General features: G+C 41.5%; 1 protein-coding gene across 1 annotated transcript; it reads right to left on the bottom strand.

Annotated features, from left to right (window-relative positions):
• Positions 1-2722: 2722 nt before the first annotated feature.
• Positions 2723-12669, bottom strand: ube2ka (ubiquitin-conjugating enzyme E2Ka (UBC1 homolog, yeast)). Its single transcript, XM_018746316.2, has 8 exons — positions 12601-12669; positions 12340-12474; positions 9208-9301; positions 6878-6936; positions 4367-4449; positions 3992-4091; positions 3404-3532; positions 2723-3238 (listed from the first exon to the last, which is right to left on the bottom strand). Exons 2-8 carry the CDS (start codon positions 12400-12402, stop codon positions 3164-3166), a joined length of 603 nt encoding a protein of 200 aa, XP_018601832.1. The 5' UTR covers positions 12403-12474; positions 12601-12669; the 3' UTR covers positions 2723-3163.

The raw sequence follows: 12669 nt of genomic DNA, 5'->3' as shown, positions 1-12669 counted from the left end.
TACACACACACACACGCTCGCGCTTTCCGCCCTACCAGAGTCTTCCTTAACCGGTCGTTCTAGTTCTGTGGACGTTCCCTCAGACTGCCGTCCCTGCTGGTGGACAGAATTAATTCCTCACCTACATTTCAGACGGGAGGTGTGAGGAGGAAAGAAGTTCCAGCAAGTTAATGGTTTCCTTCAAGAGGCCTTTTATTTTTAACCTAGAGTAGATTTTACAAGTTTTGTAATCGAGACGTTTGTTAAATAAAACTTTTTTTCCCCCTTCGGGAAAGTTCTCAAAAGTTTTGAATAAATATTTTAAGAAACTTTTAAAGGGTTGCAATTTAGATGCCTGCATAAATATAAACAGTTCAGAACTGTTAACACTGAGTGTTTTTAGAGGGAAAATATTTTTCAATGTCATGTTCAGTTTTTTTCCTTTTATTTTAGTGAAATTCTTAAGATTGACTTGATATGACTCCAGTTTGTTTTGGTTTGAGGTGTACGGGTGTTGTACACCTGACCCTATTTAATTTCGTACATGATTTCTTTTTCAGAAAATAAATGCTTTTAGAGATGACTGTGGGTGTGGTACCTATCTGTGTGACACTTTAGGGTTTTTTTCCCCTCAATGCTTTATCGAACTGTAAAGAATTTCCATTCACATGGATCGGAGGTAAATTTTTCTTTCAGCTTCTCCGTTTGTTCAGATCTTAAGTTTCAAAAAAGCAGGAAGCGTGCAGCAGCAACACTTAGAGGAGAAATAAAATGGACAAGCAGTGAAAAGGTCCATGAGCACAGATCAGGTTCTGAGCCCCCTGGCGAAGCCACACACTTGGGGTAACGTTTACGCAAGGTCATCCTGCAAGTGTGCTACGAGCATGAAATGTTTCATTGCAGCGGACTGTCAAACTGATTCCGCTACAGGGTTTTCAGCCGAATGAGTATAGCCTGACTTCGAATCTTTTTAAACACAGATGACATCGTGACACCAAATAACCATGCTGTACTGCTTATTTATTTGACTTTTCCAGAAGAGAGAAACAAGTGGTAAGTTCCAAATTGAAAAACAGGTGAAAACTGCAACCCATTCTCGTGCAACATTGTACTAAATACAACAGTAAGGAAGACCTTAAGTTTTTTTGTTTTGACTTTTTTTATACAAAAAATAATCCAGCCATCAGTGGGGCATTCTAATATTAAATATCAATATGAAAACACAGCTGTATGTACAACAGAAGTAGACTGATCAATTTTTAACTCGTCAAAGACCTATGCCATTGCGCTACCACGTGCACGCAGGTGGTACGGCACGAAGGACAAAGAAGCCAACGCCGGTCCCCACTCCTGCATGCAACAGACGACATACTCAGCTGGACGAGCGCTTCCGAAACAAACCACTTGTGCTTCGCTCAGCCTCGGTAGTGAAAGATGACTGCAAACACACCGTTTTCATGCCGCTCCAAAAGAGCAGCAGCTGGGATAAAAACTGTTGCGCTCGCCCTTCCCGTTTATGATCCACTTGCATCGACTCAAAACACCCCTAACGCACGACAAGATTCATTTATCTTAAAAACATTGTTTTAAATCATCAAAATGAATAACTAACTAATGTTCAGTTCCATTCCAGTGAGAGGCAAAATTAAAACCTCACATATGACTTGTACACCCTGGCAATATCAGGCCAGCATCACATCGACTGCTTCTACTGCGCTGGGTGCCAATAACGTTTACGCCTGCCTCTCCATCAGATCTTTTGGCAACACACAGAGAGCATAGCATCTTCCTGTTGTCAAATAACAACATACTACTATAAGAACAGGGCACCTATGTCACCGAGTTTGCCAAGGAGCAGAGAAGGTTGTACAATTTCTAGTGGTCTCACATTGAGAACAAACAGAGGTAAAGGTGTAGGGCTGCGTGTCAGATGGGAGATGGGGTGGAACGTTCCGGAGACAAGCTACAAATTACTGAACCAGACGCACCTTCAGTGATCCAGCACACACTGCAGAAGTAGGAAAGGCAGTTAATTACTTGCTTCACTAGTAAGGGGTGGGAGGAAGAGGAGAAAGAAAAAAAAAATTTAAAATAAAAATAAATGTAGAAAAGGAGCACTTGATCAGTGCAGTCCCTGCCTGTTCCTACCAGAACCAAACAGCTGCAACACAAACATGGGTTCTGGGCACAGGAAAGGCAAATGGGTCTGAATCTCCATGGCAACAGACAAAACAAAAAAAAAAAAAAAAAAAGTTAGGTCGGCTCTCAAGGTCCTGAAATGTTTCGACCCAAAGAACTGTACTGCCAGTTGTCAAATAAAGGGAGTCGTTTCACTGTGAACCTTTGTTTTGCCTTATTTGTGTGACAGTCAAGTGAGCGGCTAGCAGCAAAGACATGCTCCCGTTTCGTAGATGGCAACAAACCCAGCGGGTTCCCAGGCTCTGTCAGATCCACACAATGGCCATGATACAGGCTAAACAGAGCGGCTTTGACCCACAGTACTGACATCGCGTGGCTGCCGAAAGCAAAGCGGGACACGCGGAAAAGTTTCAACAAGAATTCTCACACAGCTTTTAAATATTCGCCAAAAATAAAACTATAGGGCATTTTCCTTCATAGTAAGCACAGCTGAAAATTATAGCTTTAAAATATTAAGAAACAAAGTATTTCCCCATTTCTTTTTTAAATTTACACAGACTTTAATATCTTTATTTACAAATGAATTCTTTGTATTTTTGAAGGAGATTTTCCAGTCTCAGCCCGAAGCCAGATAGCAGGTATCAGTTAACAGTGACGAGTTTCCCCCCCATTCTTTGTATTTAAAAATCAATCTAAATATTTTTCTTCCTATAAGAAGTAGGAATCAAGAAAAGAACATAAGACAGGAGGTAAGATGGGGGTCAGCATCTTGAAGAATGTGGGTGGGGCATAACAGAAGAGGACCAATGGGAACAGAGCTGCTTGAGAACGGAGGGTGGGAGGAAGTGGACATACAGTACTGTGAATGCAGGTGGGCACAGGTCACCTTTAGGGCTGATTATGGTAGAGAGACAAAAAAGGAGTAGCGATGGGAACTGGAGGAATAAGAGGAGGTGGAGCGGATCACAGGGACCGAGGGCGAAGAGGGAGACTGGAAGGGGCACACACATGGGAGTGTTAAGTGCAGCAGTCTTCGGATGTGGACTCAGTTGCTAAGCAGGAGCTCCGTTGCAGTCTCTACGTCCCAGGATTTTGACGACAAGGCCACTATTACTGCGTTCTGTGGAGGGCGAAAAGAGAGCCTTAACACAGCACCCACCAGACCACCCACGACTTCATGCCTCCTCCTAATGCAATCCATTTCCAGCACAAAAGAGACACAGGAGCGATATGAGCACGCATGTACACACACTGTGTGTGTGCATGTTGACATGAATAGACTCACTTTGTCGAAGCCCATTGCACAGAGCTTGTCTATTTTGCGGGTGTACTCGGGACTGGAGGCTGGCGCCCCGGCGTACACATGAGACCACAGTCGGGCTGTCTGTTTGAACATTTCCGGATTCTGCTTGTACTGGAAGAGCAACAAAGGAAAGCCTAAATGGGTCAATACACGACTATGGCCAGACGTATGACCGTACACAGCAAAGCTACTCAGACCAAACCAGAGTGAAAGTGGCTGAAACTACTTATTTTTAAAACCTTGTTCATCTATGTAGCTGAACGCACGTAGGAGAGAAGCTACATTTGCAACCAGTGTTAGAAATACAAAAACTTACCTAAAAGTGATACATAAACACCACAGTTGCTTTCAAAAACTAAAACCCATGAAAACCACGAAACCAATGAAAGCACATATAGAAATGTCTCAATATTTTAAGGGCATCTGTGACTTGCCTCCAATATATTTTGTTACTTTCGGACAATAGTCCTCAAAAATGTCACCTCACAGTTCTCAGTTTTTTGCTCCCCCCCCCTGCAAAAACACAAGAGACCCCTGGCATGTAGACTTGCTGCAGAGATCTCATCTCACCTGATTGGCCACCACAGCGTCCTGGGGATCGTCCGGCTCTGCAGCTGCCAACAAGGCCTGTAGTGATAACAGCACGGTCCGCAGCGTCATGGCAGCTGCCCTGAGGGGCACAGGGAGTGAGGGAGGTCCCATTAGCACACTGCCAAGCTCTGCTCGAACAGGGGCTCTTCTGAGCTTATGGAAAAATACACAGTGCTCTGTGACTTGCTGTCCATCAGCATCAGACAAGTCAGCCTGATCCTGTGTACCATGTGACTCATGACATTTTAAACATCCAGTTCCTCAGTTTCTGCTATGAAACCTGCTTTTTTTTTTTTTTGCCATTTTGACAGGCTTCACAGAATGTGTTTTTAAAAGCATGCGCCTGCAACTCACCATTGATCTTTAAGGATGTCCAGACATATTGCACCGGTAACCGAGCTTATGTTCGGATGCCATATTTTAGTGATGAATCGCACCTAGTGGGCGGGAGGCAGAAGACAGTCAGCTGTGAAGTATAATCAGGGTGAGGCTCTGCCACAAAGGGAGGTACAGGGGATGTAATTGTTCCAGTAAAAGATGTCTGCAGTATAAATGAGACAGGCAGGGAACAAAAAGAATCAAAGATTTCACTGAACTGATAATGAGCTCTCTGATATCTGAGTCGTGTGCGAGTCGGCCTGCGTACAAAGCAAAAGTTAAAACATATAGTGAGGAAAACATTCTGAATCGGGATGTAAACTGAAGCACTACTACTACATGGATCCCAGAACATTCAGTGTTGACTGGAGTGTGTGTGTGTGTGTGTGTTCATGAAAGTGCTGTAAATGAGCCCTAGTCCTTCGTGACCTGTGAGATCACCTCATAACATCATCCTGTGACATCATCACATGCTTACAAGGGCCACAGCACACAATTTGCCAGCCTTTGTCCATCATTCCTCCCAGTTACAAAGGAATTGCTGATTCAAAGGAGATGCTGAGAAACTGTTTCATGCTTTTGTCTCAAGTAGGCTAGGCTATTGTAATGCTTTATTATCAGGTTGCCCATACCAGACTTTATCCAGGCTACAGTTGGTACAAAATGATGCTGCGAGAACTGTCACCAAAACTAGGAAGTACGACCATCTAATACCGGTACTGAAATCACTGCATTGGCCTCCAGTTACACTAAGAGTTGATTTTAAAACCCTATTTCTGACCTATAAGGCAGTACAAGCAATTGCTCCGGCTTACCTTTGGGAGATTATTGATTCTCACATTCCGAAACGCTATCTTTGTTTATTGGATGCAGGTTACCTTAAAGTACCTGTGATCAAAGACCTCAGTAGAGCACCTAAACTGTGGAATAGTCTACAAGTTACAGTCAGAAATGTTCCGTCTGTCTCAGTCTTTAAATCCAGACTAAAGACTTGCATGTTCACTCGAGCATATGACTTAGTAATGTCATTCCACTTGGCTGTGTTTCTGTTTTTTCCCCACCTCTGTAAATGTATTAAACTGTCTAATTTCTTTCAGTTAAAAATTACTAAATTTCTTCTTGCTGAGCATTGTTTCCCTACAATAAGGCCTGAGGGGGCTGGCTGGCTATCACAAGCTCCCCGTGCTGACGGAAGTTGATGACCAACCGCCACGATGGACAAGACGTACCTTGGTGAACTGGGAAATCGAGGTGTCATACGGCAGCAATGTTATTATTAGTTGTAAACTGACTTAGAAGCCTTGTTTAATCTAGAATACCCAAGAGGGGTGGGGCAGCCACTGGCACCCAGACCCCCCAAGGTTTTTTTTTCCCCCCTCTCTTAACTTTCAAGTAGGAGTTTATTGTTCCTTTTCTCTGTGGCCAGTAGACATACTTGTAACTTTGATAAATGCATTGATAATGTACTACACTAGTCTGTAGTCAACTGTCTTGTTTCTTTGCTTTATGCCTTTGTTCAAGTGCTCTGTGTCACTGTGAGAAGTGCTCTATTAAAACAAAATGAATTATTTCCCCACCAATAGCAAGTGATCTAAAAGGCTTCAGTTAATTGTTAAATTAATTGTTCATATATTTCCTTTGAAGGAGGAAAAAAGGGTTAAATCTGTTTCTACAAATCCCTCATATTTTCCAATGTACCAATGAAACCATTAACTTAAAATGGAAAAAACAAACATCAGCACGACACGCAGGAAAGGTCAGACGCTAGAATCCATTAGTAAGATCAGAGCTCTGACTAAAGGTCTAACAGCACTGCACATTCTAAGACTACAAGAAGTGCTTGTCTATTTGCTCTCTATACATAGAACTTATGGCTGCAGCTCTACTGACCATAACTTGGCCTGCAGGTTACAGAAAGAAAAACATGTGCAACAGCTGACAACAAAAATAGACTGCCTATGTTAAGAAGAAACATCTTTTAAATTGAGGGATTGCATTTTAATTCTTGCCCTTCACTCACATTATTATTATTATTTTGGTGGTTTACATTTGCCCTTTTACCTCCTTGGAACCAGCCTAAGAGCATTTTTATCTACATTTGAAGATAGACAGAGAAGCCCCCTCCCCCAAACCAGCATTCTTATGTTACAGCTACCCCCTAAGGAGTTAAGAACCCTTCCCTCCAGGGAGTGGGTACTGGCTCCAATGAGAAACTCTACGTAAACACCATATCACATTATCTACCAGGGATTGGAAGCTGCACTGAGGTCAGCTCACTTCCCTAGAAAGCACATAGACATTATAACACACTTTTTCCATTTAAGAGTAAGTGCAACTTTGCACTAAAGTCAAGATTAAAAACAAGCAGGATTATACACACATGCACCACATGTAAAAAGGACCAGCTTGATTTTCATTTTAATCTTCACTGACTTTTTTTTTCCCCATTTCAGTTTGTTTCATTCAAAACCACCCACAAACACCTACCTTTGGGGGATTGAATGGATATGTTTCCGGAATTTTAATTTCTAGTTGATATCTACCACCTAAAAAGAGAAAAGAAATTAGGCTAAAACGACATGTGGGACCTGGATTAGAAGCAAAAGTCAAAACCCCACACAAGGACAACACAAATATGCGCCGTACCACCATTCTGCAGCTAACTTGTCAAACAGCCAGAAGTCTATGTTGATCTGACAATAACAAAAAACATGAATAGCTATGAACTAGAATTGCACTGCAGATTCTTAGCTGTCAATGTCTTCTATTTTTAATCAAATTCTGCCAAAAATATACCAGCTGTTAGCTAAAAGACCAGTATCTACCACTTCCCCCCCCCCACTTTCCACATATTAAAACTACAAAACTATTAATTGCCCACTGCTAAAGTTATTTTACATACTTTACAATAACTCAGAAGGTTACTTTAAATAGAAGGATGTCAGCCAAAGTTTCATCTAAAAAAAAAAAAAAAAAAAAAAAAAAAAAAAAAAAAGGCATAGTCAGGCCATGCTGCAAGCAAGGCAGTGGTTAAGGCACTCTCCAATAATACTGTAGTACCCTAGAGCAAGACACTGCACCTAAGCTGCTCTGGTAAAATACCCAGCTGGATAAATGAAACCTACAGCATTCCTCTGGAGAAAAGTCGCAGCTACACAATAAATTAATACCAATTCATAATCAATGTTTGGTCTGATGCAGCTGTTTGTTACCTTAGACCTTGGCTGTGCATTTCTCTTCCTTGCTACTCTACCTGTACATACACACTCCCTCATACAGGTGTGCAGATTTCTGTACTTTTTATTGCAACACAAATGCAAGAGACCAGCACTTGAAACACCATGCTGTAGATGATGTCACTAATGAAGCTGAATGTATAGAGCACTTACAGTGCTGGACGACAGTGTTAAATAATCAAAAGCCTGAGGGTTTTTGGCTCTGGCTCCAGTTTGGTGCAATGATCTCCCTCTTTCACTCAGAATTGCTGAATCCCTCTCAGTGTTCAAGAAGGTTCCCAAAACATACTTCTTTCATGATCACTCATGTCATACCTACTCCTTATGTTTACATCATTTGCACAAATACCTTTGCCTATCAATTCTATGTGCAGCTACTCATACAAAGTGTGCTGGTTTACACAGTGACAGACAAACTGACTGCACTTTTGAACTTTACTGAAAACTCTGTGTATGCATGTACATCTCTCTGTCTGTTGGTGCAATGCACATTGTTTTCTCCAAGTTGTACATTGCTTTGGAGAAAAGCATCTGCAAAATGAATAAATGTCAAGGTAAGTGTGGTTAAAAAGGGACAAACATGCAGCCAATTGTATTAATGGAACCTGTGGGAACACACAAGCCTCTAAATTTGCTGAAATTAAACTTTCTTCTTTACTCAAAAATTACTATTATTCAGCAATATTAAAGAAAAAGGTGACACTATGATATTGAAACAACCCTCCTTAGTGTTTTGTTCATTTATGAACAGAAAGACAAGGCACCTTTTCTTCACAATGAAACATCAAGTATTGATAATACCTCTTCTTCCAAGAAATTCATTTTCCCTTCAAAGCAAACTTATTTTGTTCTAGGAACCATGTTCTTCCAAAGTGAACAAGACGCAGATGTGTGCGAATACTTTGTAGACAAAGTCCAGATCACACACTAGGTTATTACTGAATCTAGATCAGGGATTCTTAAGCCTTTTATTTTCACACCTCATCGGAAAGTGATCTTAATGGCTACACTCCGTGTCCTTACAGAAATTAATGAATTATTTAAGACTTAATTAAGGTGAAAGATTTTATTTGCAGCCAACTCCACACATACACAAAAGTAAATATTTAACTTAGAAGCAATTAAGATTTTAATTTATTACATTAATTACAATGGTCTTTTTTTTTTTTAATCCAGCGAGAAATTTTGTGGGAGGCACCTTGCAACTCCTCTGTATGCCCTCTGCACCTCTCCCATGGAGGCACACCCAACAGGTTAAGAAGCCATGATCCAAATATAGTTCAACCAGGTTAATATCAGCACAGAAGCAATCACATCTACCAGCTATACTCCCCCAGCTGAGATCTGAACAAGCTTTCTCAAAGGGTGGAAAAAGAAGAAAGAGGAGAGATCTACTGGTATAAAGGATCCCTGGCAGGTGTGAAAATAAACATCACTGTTCTATAGGTATAAAGATCAGAGTGTGAGCAACACCAAAGAATGTGTGTGTTAATCATCCTTGGGGGGGGCAGCATCCCTAACGCTAGGAGCCCCTGAAGTGCAGATACAACTTAAAAAAAACGTTAACACGGGCGCACTCACCTTCGTAGGGTGTGTCAGGCGGTCCAGCAATCTCTCCCTTCAATTCTGTGAAATTCTCATCTACAAGGTCAACCTTTATTTGATTTTTGCTGGTCTGTGGGAGAAAACGTAAATCTTGGTAAAAATGCCACATCAGCAGTGATCTAATACAGTTACAAACACATATTTAGTAATTATACTGTCCTGATAATGGAAAGAATGAAATCTCAACTGTGTTCTATATTTATTTACATATAAAAACTGGTCTAAGCCTATGTAATTGAAAAGCATTTCAGTGAAAATATCACAAGATGCAGTTTAAATCTGCTGTAAACATTCTGAACTGAAAATGGCAAATTTCAGGAATAAATTAGTTAAGCTGTTATAGTTTAAAGAGAGATGTGAGATCAATTAGATGATGCAGTTAATCATGTGTCCCCCTTTGTATTATAATAGTGACTTCGCACATTACTCCATTAGCAACATGAACAGCTGTCAATTTCCTTTAAACCATCTTGTTTTTCTTTAAATAAATTCCGATTAAAAACAAAGTTTCACACACATATGATACGAATTTGTATTGTACTGCATCAGTACTGGAACATTTCAAGTCATCGCAGTGGACGAGACTGAGGGAAGACTGGTTAAAAAAAAATGAAGTCTGTACTATATAAAGACAATGTGAAGTGACATCAAAGTGTTCAGCATAGTTGGAAACCAGAATTTCCATAAGCTGGACTTTACTTTTAATGAACATTCAATCAGAAGACAATTGCATGACACTTCATTAATAAGTATGAAAGATTGACACCTGAAATATTATTAATGTTGCCTGCCTGCCTGCTTTTATGTAAAGCAAAACAAAAGTACCACCAAAGTAGCAGGAGTGGTGTATCAGTGCACATTTTGCTCTAAGACAAAGAAAAAGGAAAACTGCAAGTGCTTGTCATGACGCTAAGTTTACAGATACACAGAGGATCCTAATATGTGAAAAACCCGCTCAGATCACGCAGAAATAAGAGTTCCGGTTCAAGTTACAGATTCAATGGCAAAAAGCTTCAATGGTAATGAATACGTTGCATCCACTTGCACTGTTAGAGATTTGAACTCAAATTGCTCAAGTTTTGTGGAAATGTTTCAGTAAAGTTGTACAAAAAAAGACATACTACTCCATAACATGCTTGTTTCCATTTTTGTAAAATTTAATCCCCATTTTGTACATTTACATTCATTCATTTAGTTAAATACTTTTCTCCATCGCAACTTACAACGCTTAGCTGCCTGTGAATATTTGCCTATTTATACATACATATGTCTAGTGACTATTTTTGTATATTGTGTACTTTATATTTTTTTATCCTTTATTCACATATTCTATCTTCTCATCTGTGTCTTGTCACTGTCATTCTGTCTGTGCTGTGGAAGTTTGTCACCAAGACAAATTCCTTGTATGTGTGAACCTCACTTGGCAATAAAGCTCGTTCTGATTCTGATACAGCTAAATAATTTCACAAGGAGCAATTTACCTTACGTACCTTTCTCAAAAGGTACTACAGCAGGAGGTGGGATCTGAACCTGCAACCTCAGAGCCCCAAGGCAGCAGCTTTAACACTGCCTTCTGTCCCATCTATGAGCAGAACATAGTGAAAACGCCGGACGCTCATGCGAGCCACAGGTTACTCTCTCAAACAGTCATCTCGTCAATCATCATAGTTGAACCGGAGACTGTCCTTTTGGAAAATAAGCTGCACGTGGAACAATATTTGAGCTAATATGTGACATCTGGCTTTCGGGTTTACTGTTCCAGGTACCTGACCTGCAAAACACACACATCATACACCACAAATCACTGCAATGCCCTGTGAACACAAACGGGCACAGGAGTGATCTTTTAAAACCCTAACCCTAAATTAATATTCACCAAAAAAGACACACTAAAACGCAAACAAGGACCTATTTAAAAACTCTACAGTCTGGAACTGGACAATTTTAGATGTACAGGAGGGTAACCGTACACACAGAAATAAATGGACACTGCTAGGCTTCTCCTGTGGTAGTGCCCTGGACCGAGGTACTTTACCCTGAATTACAGCAAGAATACTCAAGCGCAGCAAAGGAAATCACCGTAAAGTTTACAATATAACACTGGAAGTGAGTAAATATCCAAACTCAAGGTAACACAGTAACATCACTGTAACACCAATCATACAGTAGAGAGTGTAGAAAAGGAAAATCAGGTGGGGTTATTATTATTATTATTATAATTTCGGATTTTAAAGGTGTAGGGTCTGTCTGCTCAATCAATCATGACACTGCGATATGAAAAGAGGGGGGATGAACTTCTGTGATTTACACAAGTAAAGCTTCAAGCGTCCTCAGTAAATCTAAGTTATTTATATATTTACACAATGCAGGTTAACCTGGAAAAAAAATGGGACACCGAGCGAGCGAAACTCGAACTTTCACTGTTTCAGCTCACGTTGTACACAACAAGGACGTAGGAAATAACATCTAACTGGTGGATTTACGCTAAATTTCTCCATTAAAAGAGCAGATCTGGTTTTTGGGGGGAGGGGAGGAAAAGAATGTGGTGTTCAAGACACGTCTGTCTGCGCAAAGCAGCACGTCCAGGATCATGGCAAACAACGACCCACTGAAGACATCTTTGCTCCTGCGCTGTTTAAATAGACTTCACCTATGACATCGAAATAAAATGACGCCCAAACAGCGACTATAATCGCAATGAGAACCGTCTTATAAATTTGTGTCGTGGCGGAAAAACCGGCTTTTCCGAATCTTTCAAAGTGTTGCCATGTCATCATCGGGTCGCGGCCTTGTCGTCTCTTGCATCCCCGATGTTTCCTGGCCTCACCTGAGAGCTGCTGACCGTCGCATCCCGCCGAGCCTTTCAAAGTGTCCCGATATCATCGCGAGACCCGTAACCAACCCGCGGCCTGGACATCTCCCGCATCACCGGTGTTTCCTGCCCTCACCTGTCCGGGCACCCTGCTACGAGCCACGGCACGCCTCCCACGGCGGTTACGCCGGTTACATAGATTAAAATTCAGCTGACTAACTCTGTGTTCCCCCGAGAGGCCTTGGACTATTCAGTTTTAACAAAACTAGAAGATAAAACCCGAACGACGCGCTCACCTCCTCGCTCTTGAGCACCTCCTTGAACTCCCGTTTGATCCTCTGCACCGCGATGTTGGCCATGGCGCCGCTCCCTCCGCTCCGGCTCCCCGAGATCAGTGCTCCGCCGTCGGCAGCACAAACGCGGGCCGCCCGCTGCCCCGCAACACGAGAGGCGTGATTAAATCACCCCAAACACTGACCGCTGAGCAGAATGCGGACGTGCTAATGTCACACTAACACGTACACTAAAATATATATAGTTATAAGAAATATAGATACATGCGGCCGTGCTCCAATGCTTAGCAAGGAAGGTAGCAATGCGCGTGTCCGCCGTCCGGTAACATCGTA

Source organism: Scleropages formosus, chromosome 5 (genome assembly GCF_900964775.1).
Source record: "Scleropages formosus chromosome 5, fSclFor1.1, whole genome shotgun sequence".
Classification (NCBI taxonomy): domain Eukaryota; kingdom Metazoa; phylum Chordata; class Actinopteri; order Osteoglossiformes; family Osteoglossidae; genus Scleropages; species Scleropages formosus.
The sequence above is the reverse complement of the archived record's forward strand: the minus strand, read 5'-3'. Positions and strand labels throughout refer to the sequence as shown.

Bases quoted from the DNA above. Each gene is read 5' to 3' on its own strand.
- ube2ka (XM_018746316.2), bottom strand. From the start codon at position 12,402: ATGGCCAACATCGCGGTGCAGAGGATCAAACGGGAGTTCAAGGAGGTG. The intron at 9,302-12,339 runs GTGAGCGCGTCG...TTTCTCCCACAG, and splicing joins AGGTGCTCAAGAGCGAGGAG to ACCAGCAAAAATCAAATAAA. The intron at 6,937-9,207 runs GTGAGTGCGCCC...TTCTCTTTTTAG, and splicing joins GCCTGACACACCCTACGAAG to GTGGTAGATATCAACTAGAA.